General features: G+C 41.0%; 1 protein-coding gene across 1 annotated transcript; it reads right to left on the bottom strand.

Annotated features, from left to right (window-relative positions):
* LOC115147884 (zinc finger protein 883-like) lies at positions 1-20,912 on the bottom strand. The gene is made up of 7 exons (XM_029690146.1): positions 20,672-20,912; positions 17,652-17,813; positions 17,504-17,561; positions 17,329-17,388; positions 14,806-14,905; positions 10,461-10,485; positions 1-2,142 (listed from the first exon to the last, which is right to left on the bottom strand). The coding sequence occupies exons 1-7, from the start codon at positions 20,910-20,912 to the stop codon at positions 605-607; spliced, it is 2,184 nt and encodes a 727-aa protein (XP_029546006.1). The 3' UTR covers positions 1-604.
* Positions 20,913-21,836: the final 924 nt, after the last annotated feature.

Raw genomic sequence — 21,836 nt, 5'->3', positions numbered from 1 at the left:
TTGAGGAGGGAAAACTTTTTTTATTCTTCATTGAATTCTAATATTATAAAGCAGTTTAGGGAACGTTTTTATCCTCTCCATTAAATAAGAATATTATTATTAACACGTACAAAGAGCAACAAGTGTTGTTTGATTAGTTCAGTTTTTAACACTGGGAGCAGTGGTAAGGCTTTTCTTCTGTGTGTCCCCACTCATGCTCTTTCAGGCTTCCCAACTGAATAAAACTCATTCCACAATGGGAACAGTGATAAGTCTGATCCCTCTCCTACCAAAGACAGAGTATTTAGTTAAATACGAAAAAGAGAACTGAATTAAACCTCCATAAAATAAAACTTTCTTCCTGCGAGGCTAGATTCCTCAAAAACCTGAAGTCAGTTTTCAGAACATACCATCATTTTCATAACTTGGTGGCTGCCCTAATAATAATAATAATGTAGAACATTAAATATAACCTTGCTTTCATGTTTATAGGCTGAGCAGAGCTCTATAATAGGGAATGGGAAAGGAGGATACCTTGTCAGTTGTACAACTGAATGCATTCAAATGAAATGTGTCTTCTGCATTTAACTCAACCCCTCTGAATCAGAGAGGTGCGGGGTCTGCCTTAATTGCCATCCACGTCTTCGGTGCTCGGCTTTTCTTCAGTGTGTTTTCTCTCATGCCTTTTCAGGGTAGCTAACACAGTAAAACTCTTTCTACACTGGGAACATTGGAAAGGCTTTTCTCCTGTGTGTGTCCTCTCATGAGCTTTTAGGTCCCCTACTCTGGAAAATCTATTTTTACACTGGGAGCAGTGGTAAGGCTTTTCTCCTGTGTGTATTCTCTCATGCTCTTTTAGGTGCCCTCTCTGAGTAAAACTGTTTCCACAATGGGAACATTGGAATGGCTTTTCTCCTGTGTGTATTCTCTCATGCCTTTTTAGGTTACTTAACACGATAAAACTCTTTCCACACTGGGAACATTGGAAAGGCTTTTGTCCTGTGTGTGTCCACTCATGCTCCTTCAGGCTCCTTGACTGAATAAAACTCATTCCACAATGGGAACAGTGATGAGGCTTTTCTCCTGTGTGTATTCTCTCATGCCTTTTCAGGTTAGCTAACACAGTAAAACGCTTTCTACACTGGGAACAATGGAAAGGTTCTTCTCCTGTGTGTGTCCACTCATGAGCTTTTAGGTCCCCTGATCGGGAAAATCTCTTTTCACACTGGAAGCAGTGGTAAGGCTTTTCTCCTCTGTGTATTCTCTCATGCCTTTTCAGGTTAGCTAACAAGGTAAAAATCTTTCTACACTGGGAACACTGGAAAGGCTTTTCTTCTGTGTGTGTCCACTCATGTGCCTTCAGGCTCGCTAACTGAATAAAACTCATTCCACAGTGGGAACAGTGATAAGGACTTTCTCCTGTGTGTATTCTCTCATGCCTTTTCAGATTAGCTAACAGGGTAAAACTCTTTCCACACTGGGAACATTGGAAAGGCTTTTCTCCTGTGTGGGTCCTCTCATGAGCTTTTAGGTCCCCTGATCGGGCAAATCTCTTTTTACATAAGAAGCAGTGGTAAGGCTTTAATCCTGTGTGTGTACTCTCATGAGCTTTTAGGTCCCCTACTCGTGAAAAACTATTTTTACACTGGGAGCAGTGGTAAGGCTTTTCTCCTGTGTGTATTCTCTCATGCTCTTGTAGGTGCCCTTTCTGAATAAAACTCTTTCCACAATGGGAACACTGGAATGGCTTTTCTCCTGTGTGTATTCTCTCATGCCTTTTCAGGTTATTTAACACAGTAAAACTCTTTCCACACTGGGAACAGTGATAAGGCTTTTCTCCTGTGTGCGTCCACTCATGCTCCTTCAGGCTTCCTAACTGAATAAAACTCTTTCCACACTGGGAACATTGGAAAGGCTTTTCTCCTGTGTGTGTCCTCTCATGAGCTTTTAAGTCCCCTGATCCGGAAAATCTCTTTTCACATTGGAAGCAGTGGTATGGCTTTTCTCCTGTGTGTGTCCTCTCATGGCGTTTTAGGTTCCCTAACCAGCGAAAACTCTTTTCACAGTGGGAGCAGTGGTGTTGTCTCACTGGTTTGGATGTCTCTGGGTCTGGTTCTCCTGAAGGACTCTTCCTGCTGTCATAGCGAGAGTCTGCTCTTTCTCCTGTCAAAGACAAACAATATCTAGTTATACAGAGACCTAAATGAAACCTCCACATGATAAAACTGTCTTCCTATGAGGTTTAATCTAGACTAGATCCCTCAATAAATGAGCAGAACTGGTCATCACAGAGTGGCTGTAGTGCTTTGTAGGCTGGGTAAATCCATTTGAATTCAATAAATTTTTGACAGCATCCCTTTTGATAAAAGAAAAAGCTTTCCTTACATGTTTGCCTATGGAAGAAGTGATAAGAAAGTGACTTTTTGTAACTGAATGCAAAAACATTCATGAGATATACACTATCAGTCAAAAGTTTGGACACACCTAGTCATTCATGGGTTTTTCTTTATTTTTACTATTTTCTACATTGTAGAATAATAGTGAAGACATGACAACTATGAAATAACACATATGGAATCATGTAGTAAACAAAAAAGTGGTAAACAAATCAAAATATATTTTAGATTCTTCAAAGTAGCCACACTTTGCCTTGATGACAGCTTTGCCTGGAATGCTTTTCCAACAGTCTTGAAGGAGTACCCACATACGCTGAGCACTTGTTGACTGCTTTTCCTTCACTTTGCGGTCCAACTCATCCCAAACCATTTCAATTGGGTTGAGGTCTGGTGATTGTGGAGGCCAGGTCATCTGATGCAGCACTCCATCACTCTCCTTTTTGGTCAAATAGCCCTTACACAGCCTGGAGGTGTGTGGGGTCATTGTCCTGTTGAAAAACAAATGATAGTGGGACTAAGCGCAAACCAGATGGGATGGCGTATCGCTTCAGAATGCTGTGGTAGCCAGACAGGTGTGTGCCTTTCCAAATCATGTCCGATCAATTGAATTTACCACAGGTGGACTCCAATCAAGTTGTAGAAACATCTCAACGATGATCATTGGAAACAGTATGCACCTGAACTCAATTTCAAGTCTCATAGCAAACGGTCTGAATACTTATGTAAATTATCTGTTTTTTCTTTTTAATAAATGTGACATGTTTTCTACAAACCTATTTTAGCTTTTTCATTATGAGGTATTGTGTGTACAGTCGTGGACAAAAGTTTTGATAATGACACAAATATTAATTTTCAAAGTCTGCTGCCTCAGTTTGTATGATGGCAATTTGCATATACTCCAGAATGTTATGAAGAGTGATCAGATGAATTGCAAAGTCCCTCTTTGCCATGCAAATTAACTGAATCCCCAAAAAACATTTCCACTGCATTTCAGCCCTGCCACAAAAGGACCAGCTGACATCATGTCAGTGATTCTCTCGTTAACACAGGTGTGAGTGTTGACGAGGACAAGGCTGGAGATCACTCTGTCATGCTGATTGAGTTTGAATAACAGATGAAGTTTCAAAAGGAGGGTGGTGCTTGGAATCATTGTTCTTCCTCTGTCATCCATGGTTACCTGCAAGGAAACACGTGCCGTAATCATTGCTTTGCACAAAAAGGGCTTCACAGGCAAGGATATTGCTGCCGGTAAGATTGCACCTAAATCAACCATTTATCGGATCATCAAGAACTTCAAGGAGGGCGGTTCAATTGTTGTGAAGGCTTCAGGGTGTCCAAGAAAGTCCAGCAAGTGCCAGGACCGTCTCCTAAAGTTGATTCAGCTGCGGGATCGGGGCACCACCAATACAGAGCTTGCTCAGGAATGGCAGCAGGCAGGTGTGAGTGCATCTGCACGCACAGTGAGGCGAAGACTTTTGGAGGATGGCCTGGTGTCAAGAAGGGCAGCAAAGAAGCCACTTCTCTTCAGGAAAAACATCAGGGACAGACTGATATTCTGCAAAAGGTACAGGGATTGGACTACTGAGGACTGGGGTAAAGTCATTTTCTCTGATGAATCCCAATTCCGACTGTTTGGGGCATCCGGAAAAAAGCTTGTCCGGAGAAGACAAGGTGAGCACTACCATCAGTCCTGTGTCATGCCAACAGTAAAGCATTCTGAGACCATTCATGTGTGGGGTTGCTTCTCAGCCAAGGGAGTGGGCTCACTCACAATTTTTCCTAAGAACACAGCCATGAATAAAGAATGGTACCAACACATCCTCTGAGAGCAACTTCTCCCAACCATCCAGGAACAGTTTGGTGACGAACAAAGCCTTATCCAGCATGATGCTCCATAAGGCAAAAGTGATAACCAAGTGGCTCGGGGAACAAAACATCGATATTTTGGGTCCCTTGCCAGGAAACTCCCCAGACCTTAATCCCATTGAGAACTTGTGGTCAATCCTCAAGAGGCGGGTGGACAAACAAAAACCCACAAATTCTGACAAACTCCAAGCATTGATTATGCAAGAATGGGCTGCCATCAGTCAGGATGTGGCCCAGAAGTTAATTGATAGCATGCCAGGACGGATTGCGGTGGTCTTGAAAAAGAAGGGTCAACACTGTAAATATTGACTCTTTGCATCAACTTCATGTAATTGTCAATAAAAGCCTTTGACACTTATGAAATGCTTGTAATTATACTTCAGTATTCCATAGTAACATCTGACAAAAATATCTAAAGACACTGAAGCAGCAAACTTTGTGGAAATTAATATTTGTGTCATTCTCAAAACGTAATTGATGAGGATTGTTATTTATTTCATCCATAGTAGAATAAGGCTGTAACGTAACAAAATGTGGAAAGACTTTAGTGACATAAATAAGGGGTTAAAGACATTTTATTTTGTATATATCTCAGATACATTTTATCTCTTAGATACAGGTCAGACACTTCAGAACAAACTTCCTTTAGATTTTTTGGGAGAAACAATGTTACTATGGTTACTGTTGTTCCATGTTGTGAATGTTATCCAATGTGTTACTATGGTTACTGTTGTTCCATGTTGTGAATGTTATCCATTGTGTTACTGTGGGGTTACTGTTGTTCCATGTTGTGAATGTTATCCAATGTGTTACTATGGTTACTCTTGTTCCATGTTGTGAATGTTATCCAATGTGTTACTAGGGTTACTGTTGTTCCATGTTGTGAATGTTATCCATTGTGTTACTGTGGGGTTACTGTTGTTCCATGTTGTGAATGTTATCCAATGTGTTACTATGGTTACTGTTGTTCCATGTTGTGAATGTTATCCAATGTGTTACTATGGTTACTGTTGTTCCATGTTGTGAATGTTATCCAATGTGTTACTATGGTTACTGTTGTTCCATGTTGTGAATGTTATCCAATGTGTTACTATGGTTACTGTTGTTCCATGTTGTGAATGTTATCCAATGTGTTACTATGGTTACTGTTGTTCCATGTTGTGAATGTTATCCATTGTGTTACTGTGGGGTTACTGTTGTTCCATGTTGTGAATGTTATCCAATGTGTTACTATGGTTACTGTTGTTCCATGTTGTGAATGTTATCCAATGTGTTACTATAGTTAGTGTTCGGTAAACCTCCTGAGTTGACCTCTCCTTTGAAAACCCCAAAGGTGAGAGTTCATAGAACCTCTGAATGAAGAGAGGATCCCTACAGATGACATATGGATGTTTCTAGGAAGCAGCTGATTGCTGAACAGAGTAAAGATGTTTCCCTCTCCCCTCTTTTTGCTGAGATACATCCAGAGGAGGAGTTTAATGAAGTTCGTGTTGGTAATTTAGACAGAAATGGCGCTCCAACGAGGAAATGGAGCTCTAACGAGGAAACGGCATTCTAATGAGGAAATGGCATTCTCGTGCCACTTCTGGACAAGACGATTGGCCCAGTTTATATCAAATTGTTGTTCCAGTTGCGCTTCGACAAGAGATACTGAGGTTGGCTCACGATGGTAGTATGGCAGGTCACCTTGGGGTCAACAAGCCGTTTGAAACAGGATGTTGTGGCTCACGATGGTAGTATGGCAGGCCATTTTGGGGTCAACAAGATGTCAAACAGGATGTTGTGGCTCACGATGGTAGTATGGCAGGCCATCTTGGGGTCAACAAGACGTCTGAAACAGGATGTTGTAGGTCACTGTAAATCCTGTGGCGTTTGCCAGCGGACAGGTAAACCGAACCAAGCTGTACCGGTTGCACCTTTGCAGCCTATTCCTGCTTTTGACAAACCTTTCAGCAGGGTTCTGGTGGACTGTGTTGGTCCTTTACCCAAAGCCAAGAGTGGTAAGTATTTCAGTTAACTAGTGATAGACTATTTACAATGCAGACATGATATAGTAGTTCATATGTATCTGGTTGAGTGTACTCTTCTGTTTGAGAGATATTTTTGGCTTTCTTGCCGGGGAACGTCACAATGTATGTTAAAAAAAAACACTTTCCTACATTTCCACGCAGCAGGCCAAGTAGTTCTATGCTCAGGTGGGCGCTCCCTCAACATGATCAGGACAGAGAAACCAGACATGCTCATTGCTCACATGGAGCACTCCAAACAAAAAGACAATGAAAAAATGGACAAATGTTGTAAATTATGGTTCTAAAATAAACCAAAACTGGTTTCTCACTAGCGTAGCAGGTTTTGAACAGACGTTTCCACTCCGAGAATGACAATGGTAAATGACTGTAAGGAAATTCTGAAGAGAGACTCACCTATATCTTCACCACACAACCCTCCCCTTTTTGTCTCAACATTTTAAATTATACTCAAGATACATTATCTTCACACCTATTTGAGTTGCTTTTCACTGACAGCCATAACTCAATAATCAGCGAGGCCTATTGCCACACGCACTGCCCAAATAGGCATAAGCCTCCAAGCTTGTGAATTCAAACCAAACACAGGTATTTTTTTAAAGAAGCTAATGATCCCCGATTCCTCTGTGGCAACGTCATGCTTTCTGGTGAAGTATTTTATTGATTTCTGTATAGACAGGAGTAATTATATCATTTGGGACAATTTATTTAATGACATAGTGGTGGGTCCAATAGAACAGGAGAGAAATGACATAGTGGTGGTTCTAATAGAACAGGAGAGAAATGACATAGTGGTGGTTCTAATAGAACAGGAGAGAAATGACATAGTGGTGGTTCTAATAGAACAGGAGAGAAATTACATAGTTGTCATGACGTTGCCGTCTTTGGGTACATTTACATTACATTTAAGTCATTTAGCAGACGCTCTTATCCAGAGCGACTTACAAATTGGTGCATTCACCTTAAGATATCCAGTGGAACAACCACTTTACAATAGGCATCTAAATCTTTCGGGGGGGGGGGGGTGTAGAAGGATTACTTTATCCTATCCCAGGTATTCCTTAAAGAGGTGGGGTTTCAGGTGTCTCCGGAAGGTGGTGATTGACTCCGCTGTCCTGGCGTCGTGAGGGAGCTTGTTCCACCATTGGGGTGCCAGAGCAGCGAACAGTTTTGACTGGGTACAGCGAGCACAGTTTACACCCGCCCCCTGCACCTCTTCACCATCTCCCTCTGTCTCCTACACCCAGGCTGCTGTGGTCAGAAGGGGTCGTACATTCCTAAGAAAATGTCCCACCTCATGGCCACAGTATAAAAAGACAGAGTGTTTTCATGGAGAGACAAAGGAATTCTTCCACCTCACAGGACGGGAGAATCAAATGACATTTATGTTCTGGAGAAGGTATAAAAGATCGATGAAGAATCCAGCTACGAACTGGTCCGTTTGGTACAATTTTGTGAAACTCATGAGACAATACCATATTAATGTTACCATAATACCATAATAATGTTTATATACTAGCCTCAGCTATGAGACATCTAAATGGTTGTATAAAATGAATGAATAAGGATAGAACTGTTTGTGATATTGTGCAATGTGATTTTCGACTGTTAATGAAAGAAACTCCAATTCCCTTTGGAGTCTTAACTAAGTCATCGGCACGCCCCCAGGGACACAGACAGGATCTGGCGTCATGTGACAGCCTTTTCTACGTTCAGTATATAAACCCCCACCCAGGGTTTCTTTCCCCAGACCAGGCCTCCACTCCATTACGAGTTGGCTAATAGGTTTGACCATGCATCCCTCTACTGAACTTTAACCATACCACGTGGTTAAACTATTAGACTATCGATACAGAATAAGAACAAGTCTTTGATATTAATTACTAGTCTGCAGCTAGGAATTCGGTATCATTGAATGCGACAACCGCCGGAAACATCTGTCCTATAACGACATGAACGAATGTCGCTTTGAAAGATCCATTCTAACAGAGAGAGTGAGAGAGAGAGAGAGACTCTCCAACAGAACGACCTTTCCAACAAAGATCCCGACGACACACTGAGCGTAAATATATATATTGATTGCAATCGTTCCCGAATGAGTGAGCGTTCATGTGCAAAGGATTAGCATTTCAATTGTTAATATTTATCAACTCTGTAGTGTCTTCTCAGCTGACCCCCACCCCCCCTTTTGTCTAACAAGCCGCCATGCTGGTTTAGCCCACTAGGGCACATTCTCCTATCATTTCCTTGTAACCATATCTGTTTGTTTATGCATTTCTGTGAATTATTTAGTTTAGTAAATAAATGATTTTAAGACAATTGATGTATGGATGACTCATAGTGAAGACTGGGTTTGTGCAGATAACCAACAATTTACGACATTTGGAATGAGACTGACCAAGGTAAAGAATACGTCATTAAACCAGAAGACTCAGAGATCCGATATTATGATATCTGAAAGTTATATTAGGAAATGTATAACTTTGTAATCTGAATATTTTCCTTGGTGCCCCGACCTCGTAGTTAATTACAGTTACACGATTAATCAGTTTAATCACGTAATAATAATTACAGAGAGTTATTTGATAAACATGTCTTCCGTTTTAATGATGCCAAAGACACGACATAGTGGTGGGTCTAACAGAACAGGAGAGAAATGACATAGTGGTGGGTCTAATAGAACCTGTTGGACCCACCACTATGTCAATTCTCTCCTGTTCTATTAGACCCACCACTATGCCATTTCTCGCCTGTTCTATTAGACCCACCACTATGCCATTTCTCGCCTGTTCTATTAGACCCACCACTATGTCATTTCTCTCCTGTTCTATTGGACCCACCACTATGTCATTTCTCTCCTGTTCTATTGGACCCACCACTATGTCATTTCTCTCCTGTTCTATTAGACGCACCACTATGCCATTTCTCTCCTGTTCTATTAGACCCACCACTATGTCAATTCTCTCCTGTTCTATTAGACCCACCACTATGTCATTTCTCTCCTGTTTTGTTAGACCCACCACTATGTCATTTCTCTCCTGTTCTATTAGACCCACCACTATGTCATTTCTCTCCTGTTTTGTTAGACCCACCACTATGTCATTTCTCTCCTGTTCTATTAGACCCACCACTATGTCAATTCTCTCCTGTTCTATTAGACCCACCACTATGTCATTTCTCTCCTGTTCTATTAGACGCACCAATATGCCATTTCTCGCCTGTTCTATTAGACCCACCACTATGTCAATTCTCTCCTGTTCTATTAGACCAACCACTATGTCATTTCTCTCCTGTTCTATTAGACCCACCACTATGTCATTTCTCTCCTGTTCTATTAGACGCACCAATATGCCATTTCTCGCCTGTTCTATTAGACCCACCACTATGTCATTTCTCTCCTGTTCTATTAGACCCATCACTATGCCATTTCTCTCCTGTTCTATTAGACCCACCACTATGCCATTTCTCTCCTGTTCTATTGGTTTTCATATCAACTTTATTTCGTTGTCCAGAAGCCAAAAGGCACAATCCTAGTTGTTGCAGCTTTAGACTCCCCCTTTTTCTAAGTTTCTAACAGAGATTTTCATCTCTGTCAGATATGAACCTCTCTCAGGTGGACTGTATAGAACGGTGTGTTCTAATAAAACACTATAGGAGTTGTCTCCAGATGGCTATGCATATTCATGACATGAGTAGTAGCTTTGCATTTCTCTCCATTGAATACAGGCGGTTGACTCAACAACCCTCATAGAATATATAAAAAAATAGATTACAATAATAAGAAGTATCCACCAATCCAAAGAAAGGGTAGGCGGGAGCTAGAGAACCAGCAGTGCCGCTTTGTGGACAACGACTCCCCTTGTTTGGGCGGAGAGTCATCTTGTCAGTATATCCATAATCTTTGGTGTAGCCAACCCAACTCTGGCATGGCACTATTGGGGGGGGCACGGTGTGTAGTAAAACATCACTACACGAAAATCCCAACATGCCGTGCCCCCCAGATATATATTTGAGAAGGGTCTATGTTAAGTCACTTTTTGGAAACGGAATGGAGAAAACAAGAGGTAGCTTGCTCTCTACGTCGTCTGATTCTAGACATATCAGTCATCATCCTAGGGCCCTCCGTTGAAGAGGTATTGACGAGTCAACTCCGAATATCCAAAGTTAAAAACAAATTTAAGGCGGCACTTACTAGTGTTAATCAGATCTCCTATCTCCACCTCTTCATCTTTCAATGTGACAGTAATCTCCCCTTCCTTCTTCACTCCAAAAACTACATCCTCCTCTTTCTCAGTAACATCCTCCTCCTCTTTCACTCTGAACGCGTCTTCCTCTTCTTTCACTGTAACGTCTTTCTCTTCTTCTTTCACTGTAACGTCTTTCTCTTCTTCTTTCACTGTAACAGCCTCACCCTCTACCTCTTTTTTAACTGTGACATCCTCCTCTTCCTTCTCCTCTTTCACGACAATGTTCAGCCCCAGAGCTTCTTTCTCCGTCCAGCTGACCTCCTCTTCTTTAACAGGAGGAGAGTAGTTAAGGGAGCTCATGTTCGGATATGTTAGCTAGCTAGCTATCATTAGCGACTAAGCTAGTGCTAACTTAACCAGCCAGCTACTATAGCTGACTAATACAAAATAACGTAATATTACATGAAATAGGTTAACAAGTAGATACGACAGATGTGTGTCTAAAACACAGTAGCTAATATACACTGAAAGCGTATAAATAGCTTGAATCTTTCGGCTATGTTGGCTAGCAAGCTACCGAGGTGATGACTAGCTGTTTATGAAGAACCGTCCACTAGATTATACGTCACGCTCGCAGCATCGCCTGAAAGACGCACATCGCCGTCTGCTGACTGGAGTGGGAAACGCAGTTGAGGATCATATTTTATTTTCAGACAAATATTATTTTAAATGAATTTAATTAAATAATCCCATTATATTGAGACATACAAAGACAGGAATGTGTTGATTGATTAGTGCGAATAAAAAATGTTTACCACAGCATATTTAAGGCAGTTTCATTAAGTCATACTACATCTAAATTGGCAGCTAGCTACTGTAGGTCTATACTGCTCCTACAAGGTGTAACAATACATCATGTAGATGTATATAATGAACAGACTAGGTCTATACTGCTCCTACATCGTGTAACAAAAGTTTGGGGTCACTTAGAAATGTCCTTGTTTTTGAAAGAAAATCACATTTTTTTGTCCATTAAAATAACATCAAATTGATCAGAAATACAGTGTAAACATTCTTAATGTTGTAAATGACTATTGTAGCTGGAAACGGCTGATTTCTTATGGAATATCTACATATGCGTACAGAGGCCCATTATCAGCAACCATCACTCCTGTCTTCCAATGGCACGTTGTGTTAGCTAATCTAAGTTTATCATTTTAAAAGGCTAATTTATCATTAGAAAACCCTTTTGCAATTATGTTAGCACAGCTGAAAACTGTTGTGCTGATTTAACAAAGCTTTGTAAACAGTGCGTGGGCCTTGTTCTTTAACAAAGTTTTTGTAAACAGTGTTGTTGCATAACAATCAGGCAGTAGAACAACAATAATCATCACCCTCTTGACCAATCTCCCGTCTCCTTAACATTGGGTTTAATTCAGACCCTGTAAGTGTGCTAGGTTATCACTGGGTTTAATTCAGACCCTGTCAGAGTGCCAGGTGGACATCGGGTTTAATTCAGACCCTGTCAGAGTGCCAGGTGGACATTGGGTTTGATTCAGACCCTGCCAGTGTGCCAGGTGGACATTGGGTTTGATTCAGACCCTGCCAGTGTACCAGGTGGACATTGGGGTTGATTCAGACCCTGCCAGTGTACCAGGTGGACATTGGGGTTGATTCAGACCCTGCCAGCATGGCCAGAAATGTATTCCAAGGTCAGTAACTTATAACCACTGAACCACCCCAGACCTTTCATGCATGACTAAAAACACCTAAGTATTAGATTTACTGCCATGGTCTAGTATGTCACTGCCTCGGACACCATTCACAATGCTGGCTGAGGTACGAGTAAAACATGACATATTATTCCCTAACCATTTACAATGCTGGCTGAGGTACGAGTAAAACATGACATATTATTTCCTAATTGTAAGAAATTCTCCAATCTTTAAAAAAAATATCTGAAATGGCAAGGCTTTAGTTCAGTGGGCTTTTCCATTGTTGAGGAAAGCAGGGGAAGTGTTGTGAGTAACAGAACTGCCTACGATGTGGCGGAAGGGACGCTGCTCACTGATTGGCTGTAGTGACAAGGGTCCCTCCAAAAATCTATCACTATTCCAACTCAAATTCTCCCCCAAATCTACCACTAATAGGCCAAGCCTCCACAGACCTTGTCTTGTATCGACAAACAGAACAAATCATTTCACATTCAAATATGTCATTTTAAATAGCTCAATTCAATCCAGCTGGGCCTTTTTAACACAGACAGTTGTTCCTGCTGTAGATGTTATGCCTTTATACAGATCTAGGATCAGTTCGTTTTATATGCTCTCTAACATAGACAGTTGTTCCTGCTGTAGATGTTATGCCTTTGTACTGATCTAGGATCAGTTCTCCTCCACAATGCATACACAGTACCTTTCAATTGTTTGGACACACCTACAAATTCTATGTTTTTTCTTTATTTTAACTGTTGTCTACATTGTAGAATAATAGTGAAGACAACACAACTATGAAATAACTCATATGGAATCATGTAGTAACCAAAAAAGTGTTAAACAAATCTAAATTTATTTTATATTTGAAATCCTTCAAAGTAGCCACCCTTTGCCTTGATGACAGCTTTTCACACTCTTTGCATTCCCTCAACCAGCTGCACACTATTTGAATTTTGTACAGAACAAACATTATCAAAGCAAAAATAAGCCATAATGAACACATTCCATATTTAAATGCATCTCATCTAGTTGAAATGCTGAAATGTGAAGCAACTCCGTGTGCAAGTCCTCATTGGTCATTGCCTGCCTCAGCCATGGACACATCTACCTCAGCCATGGACACATCTACCTCAGCCACGGATACATGTACCTCAGTCACGGGTCCATCTGTTTCGTCATGGGTACATCTGCTTGATGCTGATCTTCCATGGGAGGATCAGAACAGCCATGGGTACATCTGCTTGATGCTGATCATGGGAGGATCAGAACAGCCATGGGTACATCTATTTGATGCTGATCATGGGAGGATCAGAACAGCCATGGGTACATCTGCTTGATGCTGATCTTCCATGGCAGGATCAGAACAGCCATGGGTACATCTATTTGATGCTGATCATGGGAGGATCAGAACAGCCATGGGTACATCTGCTTGATGCTGATCATGGAAGGATCAGAACAGCCATGGGTACATCTATTTGATGCTGATCATGGGAGGATCAGAACAGCCATGGGTACATCTGCTTGATGTTGATCATGGGAGGATCAGAACAGCCATGGGTACATCTATTTGATGCTGATCATGGGAGGATCAGAACAGCCATGGGTACATCTGCTTGATGCTGATCTTCCATGGCAGGATCAGAACAGCCATGGGTACATCTATTTGATGCTGATCATGGGAGGATCAGAACAGCCATGGGTACATCTGCTTGATGCTGATCATGGGAGGATCAGAACAGCCATGGGTACATCTGCTTGATGCTGATCTTCCATGGGAGGATCAGAACAGCCATGGGTACATCTGCTTGATGCTGATCATGGGAGGATCAGAACAGCCATGGGTACATCTGCTTGATGCTGATCATGGGAGGATCAGAACAGCCATGGGTACATCTGATTGATGCTGATCTTCCATGGGAGGATCAGAACAGCCATGGGTACATCTGCTTGATGCTGATCTTCCATGGGAGGATCAGAACAGCCATGGGTACATCTGCTTGATGCTAATCTTCCATGGGAGGATCAGAACAGCCATGGGTACATCTGATTGATGCTGATCTTCCATAGGAGGATCAGAACAGCCATGGGTACATCTGCTTGATGCTGATCATGGGAGGATCAGAACAGCCATGGGTACATCTGCTTGATGCTGATCTTCCATGGGAGGATCAGAACAGCCATGCTGCTTCAGGTAGTTGTGCAGCACAGCTGTAGCAATGATCACCTTGCAGCATCTTCTTGTCTTGAAACCAAATGTATTGTGAAAACACTGGAATCAATTTTTCCATACTCCAAATATACGCTCGACCATCCCTCTCGTGTGGATATGAGCTCTGTTGTATCTTTGCTGCTCAGCTGTTGTGGGATTTATGTCTGGAGTGAATAAAAAGTTACTCTGACCATGTTACTATGTAGTAACTATTAGTAGACCATATTACTAGACCATATTTCTATGTAGTAACTATTAGTAGACCATATTACTATGTAGTAACTATTAGTAGTCCAGATTACTATGTAGTAACTATTAGTAGACCATATTACTATGTAGTAACTATTAGTAGTCCAGATTACTATGTAGTAACTATTAGTAGTCCAGATTACTATGTAGTAACTATTAGTAGACCATTTTTCTCACCCTAATATCCACTGTCACCAAGTAGTTGTCCACTATGTTGTCCTCTCTGAAACTGAGACCAATGAAGAGTTGAGGGAAATCCTTCAACCCTGAGTTGCACCTTTCCAACGGGCAACAATGTTTGAGAACTATAAATTAGGAGTGCATCCATAATGAACATTGATGTAAAACCAGCTGTTATGGTTATGGTACTCCTCAGCATCAGGAGTTGATGGTAAACCAGTTTGTTATGGTTATGGTACTCCTCAGCACCAGGAGTTGATGTAAAACCAGTTGTTATAGTTACGGTACTCCTCAGCATCAGGAGTTGATGGACACTTGATGGGAACATGACATCCATCTAACCAGCCAATCACTCCTGGGAACTGCCCATATTCATCGAATTGCACTTTATAGTTGGCTTGGCCTGCAGCATCAGGAAACTTGATGTAAAGACTCCTCAGTTCACAAATGTCCCTGCAGACTTTGAACTATTCTATACACAGTTGCTTCACTGGCACCACACAAATCACCAGTTTCACGATGAAAGATTCCAGATGCCAAAAACCTCAGTGATCAGAACTTGGAGAGAATTGGGTGAAGGCCTTCCTCTTTGAGACAGAGAGGAAAGTCTAGGCTCAAGCAGAGATATTATCTCCAATGCATTTTCTTTGTACATACGAAAGCGGTCTCAAAGTAATTTAATGGTTTACTCCCATCCACAAGTACTGGTCTGGCTGGCCTCTGTAGTGCATGTTGGTCTTCATTTAGATATTACAAATAGTCCAGGCTTCCTCACAAACAGCACTAAGCAGAAGTTAAACCTGCCTCTTTGAAAGATTCATTTAAGCTTCCATTTAGTCCTGGAGTAGCTCTAATCCTCCCTCTTGCAATCGGCTTTGTTTAGTCCAGAACAGGCTAAATCTGCGACTATTTTAAGATAAGTCTGTGCAAGTCGCTTTGAGTTAAGCACCAGCTGTCAGAGCAGCTCACGGATCACTGCACCTGTACATAGCTCATCTGTAAATAGCCAATCCAATCTACCTCATCCCCATACTGTATTTATTTACTTATCTTGCTCCTTTGCACCCCAGTATCTCTACTTGCACATTCATCTTCTGCACACTCGACCATTCCAGTATTTATTTAATTACTATGTTGTAATTACTTCGCCACCATGGCCTATTTATTGCCTTACCTCTCTTATCCTACCTCATTTGCACATGCTATATATAGATTTTTGTACTGTATTATTGATTGTATGTTTGTTTATTCCATGTGTAACTGTGTGTTGTTGTATGTGTCGAACTGCTTTGCTTTATCTTGGCCAGGTCGCAGTTGCAAATGAGAACTTGTTCTCAACTAGCCTACCTGGTTAAATAAAGGTGAAATAAAAAAAATTAAAAAACAGGGTGTAGTGATGTAGTAAATGAATGTCACCAGGTGTGGAGGTGTAACCAGAGTGTAGTGATGTAGTAAATGAATGTCACCAGGTGTGGAGGTGTAACCAGGGTGTAGTGATGTAATAAATTAATGTCACCAGGTGTGGAGGTGTAACCAGGGTGTAGTGATGTAGTAAATTAATGTCACCAGGTATGGAGGTGTAACCAGGGTGTAGTGATGTAGTAAATTAATGTCACCAGGTGGGGAGGTGTAACCAGGGTGTAGTGATGTAGTAAATTAATGTCACCAGGTGTGGAGGTGTAACCAGGGTGTAGTGATGTAGTAAATTAATGTCACCAGGTGTGGAGGAGTAACCAGGGTGTAGTGATGTAGTAAATTAATGTCACCAGGTGTGGAGGTGTAACCAGGGTGTAGTGATGTAATAAATTAATGTCACCAGGTGTAGAGGTGTAACCAGGGTGTAGTGACGTAGTAAATTAATGTCACCAGGTGTGGAGGTGTAACCAGGGTGTAGTGATGTAGTAAATGAATGTCACCAGGTGTGGAGGTGTAACCAGGGTGTAGTGATGTAGTAAATGAATGTCACCAGGTGTGGAGGTGTAACCAGGGTGTAGTGATGTAGTAAATGAATGTCACCAGGTGTGGAGGTGTAACCAGGGTGTAGTGATGTAGTAAATGAATGTCACCAGGTGTGGAGGTGTAACCAGGGTGTAGTGATGTAGTAAATGAATGTCACCAGGTGTGGAGGTGTAACCAGGGTGTAGTGATGTAGTAAATTAATGTCATCATGTGTGGAGGTGTAACCAGGGTGTAGTGATGTAGTAAATGAATGTCACCAGGTGTGGAGGTGTAACCAGGGTGTAGTGATGTAGTAAATTAATGTCACCAGGTGTGGAGGTGTAACCAGGGTGTAGTAAATGAATGTCACCAGGTGTGGAGGTGTAACCAGGGTGTAGTAAATGAATGTCACCAGGTGTGGAGGTGTAACCAGGGTGTAGTGATGTAGTAAATTAATGTCACCAGGTGTGGAGGTGTAACCAGGGTGTAGTGATGTAGTAAATTAATGTCACCAGGTGTGGAGGTGTAACCAGTGTGTAGTGCTGCTTGAGCTTTAATTAATACAATTCTATGTGATCTTACCTCACCTGTCCATTGTCTGCTGTGTCCCTTGTGACATAGGTGGATGTGGAGGCCTTCTTTCTGTTTAAAATAATGAAATGATTGAACAAATCAATCAATAAATCATTGACTAGCAATCAAGTTAATAACAAATGAAAATAATAAAGTGGAAGATAAGTCTTAGAAAGATGCTCACCTGAACCACATGAAGCCAAAGAGACAGAGGATGAGAACCAGAACCACCACTATGATTCCTACAGATGCATTCTAACAGAAGCTTGTTCCCCTAAAGCATAAGGAATGATATGAATGTTATCATATAGCTTTAAATAAAAAATTCTTACCGGCTACAATGATCAATTGAGGTGTAGATTTCTGGGCTCCAATTGTATTCTCAGCCTCACAGTAATATTCTCCTCTTTCCTCCGAGCTGATGTTAGTGATGCTGTAACTCTGTCCTGATGCTTTTGGTGAGGTTACGTTCTTCTTGTACCAGGTGTATTTGTCTACAGGTGGGTTGGCATCACTGCTGCAGGTCAGAGTCACTGAACTGCCCTCCACTATTTCACCAGAAGGACTGACTAATACTGACACTCTCTTTGGGCCATCTAGTGTTGGGAATGACATACAAATGAACACACAGTGTAAAAGTAAGTAAGTATAATACTATAAGTAAATTAGTGAGATTATATATATGTATTGTACTTACATCTGACAGTGTCATGACGTTGGCCTGTGGGTAAGGTTTATGACCCCCCCATAAATACCTTTCTCCCTTCCCCTCTCTTTCTGACCCTACTGAAGGACTGTTGAATAGCCTGTGTTAAATATAGAGAGTCTGGGAACATCAAACAAATGGGGAAAAGGAACCATATTTTGGTAATAAAACCAGTTGGAAATATGCTTTGGAACTTAATGAGTATGGATGTTAAGGACAAGAGACTGTATGATAAGGACAAGAGACTATATGATAAGGACAAGAGACTATATGATTTACGATAGCATAGCTGTTTCTTTGTTCCTCAGTCTTCCCGCTCTTTCATTCAAGCCCAACCCCCTTTCTTTGTGTAACAAGCCGCCATGTCGGCTCCGTCCACCAGGGACGTTTTCTGTATGACATCATTTGTATTCTGTGTATATGTAATTCTGTGTGATTAGTTTGGTATTTAGTAAATAAATAATTAAACCCAATTTTGTATTGCTGATTCAACTTGTTAGCCAGGGTTCGTGAAGATAACCAAGAATTTACAACTTTCATTATGAGACAAAAAAATAAGGTGAGGATTAAGATGACGGCTATCGATGTAAAATATTACTTAGTCTTTTAAGAGTTTATTCGGAAGATAACGGCTCTATAAACGTTCTTTCGTGGTGCCCCGACTTTCTAGTTAATTACATTTACATTATTAGCTTAATCAGGTAATATTAATTACAGAGAAAGGATTTTATAGAATAGCATGTCATATCACTTAATCTGGCATAGCCAAAGACACGACAACAGTGAGAGTCTCTTTAGGAGAGTGGTGTCGTTTCTGGACTATCATTAAATGTGAAGACTGTTATTTTATCAAATCAATTCTCTATGTGTAATTATTATTACGTGATTAAACTAATCATGTACATTTTAATTAACTAGGAAGTCGGAGCACCATGGAAAATTTTTGTTTATGGAGTGTCAATTTCCCGAATATAACTCTTTAGATATTTTCATGTCTTATCGATTAGTCATTCTCATTAATGTATTATTATTACCTCATCAGTTCTCATTACTGAACGTCGCAAACACTTGAATATCTGCACGAACCCTAGCCTATATCATGAATCAGCAATATAGAAATTGGCTTAATTATTTATTTACTAACTAAATAATTACACAGAATTACATAACACACAAACAGTAGGTATTTGGGTTACTACGTGATACAAAGAAAAAGTCCTGAGCAGACGAAGCCAATATGATGGCTTGGTAACAAAGGAAAGGGGTGGGGACTGAGAAAGAGTGGGAAAGACAAAATGGATTACACACACAGTTAGTTGATAATTGTGCTCATGGACATGCTAATACTTTGCACATGAATGGCACCTCATTCTGAAAGAAATTGCAATGTACATATTTACGCTGTTGTTGTTGTTGTTGTCTCTCCGTTGAAAACACTAGATCGTCCTGAAGAGTTCATCAGAGTCTCTGGTTAACTTTCCCAGAAATCACGATGACTTTCTTGGTTGTAAGTGGTTACAATGGATACTTCATAGTACCATTCGGAAATGTTCTCATAGATAGATGCTTTGGCGGTTGTCGGTATTCTCGTTCTAGGTTTATGTAATTTCTAGCTGCAGACTAGTAATTCGTGTTGTCTAGAATTTGCTCCTTCTGTAGTGAATCGATAGTCTCAGAGTTTAACCATTTCTAGCAATGTAGCCACTGCTCCATGCTTTTCTGGTTACCTTGGCCTATAGAGTTGAAGCCATTTCAATGTGTGGACGACGTCCCGGTGTTCTCTGACTTAATGTATATTTTGTAGGAAGTGGGTTTTATAGTCTGTGGAAGAAGGGGCGGTTTTATGATGCCTAATGTGATGTCTAAGCTCACGGGGTGTGGCCACTGACTAGTTACAGTTTACATACACTTAGGTTGGAGTCATTAAAACTCGTTTTTCAACCACTCCACAAATGTCATGTTAACAAACTATAGTTTTGGCAAGTCGGTTAGGACATCTACTTTGTGCATGACACAAGTAATTTTTCCAACAATTGTTTCACTTTATTATTTCACTTATAATTGACTGTATTACAATTTCAGTGGGTCAGAAGTTTACATACACTAAGTTAACTGTGCCTTTAACAGCTTGGAAAATTCCAGAAAATGAAGTCATGGCTTTTGAAGCTTCTGATAGGCTAACTGATATCATTTGAGTAAATTGGAGGTGTACCTGTGGATGTATTTCAAGGCCTACCTTCAAACTCAGTGCCTCTTTGCTTGACATCATGGGAAAATCAAAAGAAATCCGCCAAGACCTCAGAAAAACAATTGTAGACCTCCACAAGTCTGGTTCATCCTTGGGAGCAATTTCCAAATGCCTGAAGGTACCACGTTCATTTGTACAAACAATAGTACACAAGTATAAACACCATGGGACCACGCAGCCGTCATACCGCTCAGGAAGGAGACGCGTTCTGTCTCCTAGACATGAACGTACTTTGGTGCGAAAAGTGCAAATCAATCCCAGAACAACAGCAAAGGACCTTGTGAAGATGCTGGAGGAGACAGGTACAAAAGTATCTATATCCACAGTAAAACGAGTCATATATCGACATAGCCTGAAAGGCTATCTTTTCACAAATAGTTTCATGTTTAATCACATACGTTTCACAATATTTGTCACACTTTGAAAGACATGACCTTGTATGATCTGAGTCTTGAATGTGAACCAGTACTCAGCTGAGTCTCTCTCTCTCAGGTCTGTGATTCTCAGGGTGCAGTTATTCACTCTGTCCCCATAGTACTCCACACGAGCATCATTCTCAGGTTTCACACCAGACCATCTATAGAACCATGATGTCTCTGTGACTGTATGACCTCTGGGATATGTGTAAGAGCAGGACATATTCACTGTTGACCTCTTCAAGGCACAGATACTCTGAGGGGTGTAAGTCTCACTTCAACCACCCTGCCCCAGTATCACTGCAACACAATCACACATCAAAAGAATATTACATTTGGCACAAACCTATTAGCTCACACAGACAGTTTGTCAACACTTTGCTGCCATAGTTTCTGAGTTCAGTGTGAATAACAACCACGGAGAAGCATCACGAGATGTATTGTTGTCTCTACTTTCTTGCCCTTTCTGCTTTTGTCTGTGCCCAATAATGTTTGTACTGTATTTTGTGTTGCTACCATGTTGTTGTCATGTTGTGTTGCTTCCATGCTGCGTTGTCGTGTGTTGCTGCCTTGCTATGTTGTTGTCTTAGGTCTCTCTTGTCGTGATGTGTGCTTTGTTGTATATTTATATATATAAATCCCAGCCCCCGTCCCCGCAGGAGGCCTTTTGGTAGGCCGTTATTGACTTGCCTAGTTAAATAAAGGTTAAATAAAAAAATTAAAAATCCCTCTGTTTTATTCTCATGACTATAACACTGATGGTACTTCACACTACCTGCACACTCTGTGTCCTGGCTTAGATCTGTAGTAACTCCAGACTCCCATTTGTTGAACCAGGATACTTCTGTGACGTTATGCCAGCTGGGATGTCTATACGTACAGGTAATGTCCACTGTTGACCCCTTCAAGGCACAGATACTCCTCTTGGTGTGAGTCACATTGTAACAGCTCTCAACCACAACACCTGAAACTAAATGTATCTGATCAATTCCTCAGACGATAATGAGATTATTTTCAAGTGTTTTAGATGTATTGGACTGGTTCATTTAAAATGAATAAAAAATATAGACCCACACAGTGCATTCGGAAAGTATTCAGAACCCTTGACTTATTCCACATTTTGATATGTTACAGCCTTATTATAAAA

Source organism: Salmo trutta, chromosome 14, assembly GCF_901001165.1.
Source record: "Salmo trutta chromosome 14, fSalTru1.1, whole genome shotgun sequence".
NCBI lineage: Eukaryota > Metazoa > Chordata > Actinopteri > Salmoniformes > Salmonidae > Salmo > Salmo trutta.
This window is presented reverse-complemented; position numbering and strand designations above follow the sequence as displayed.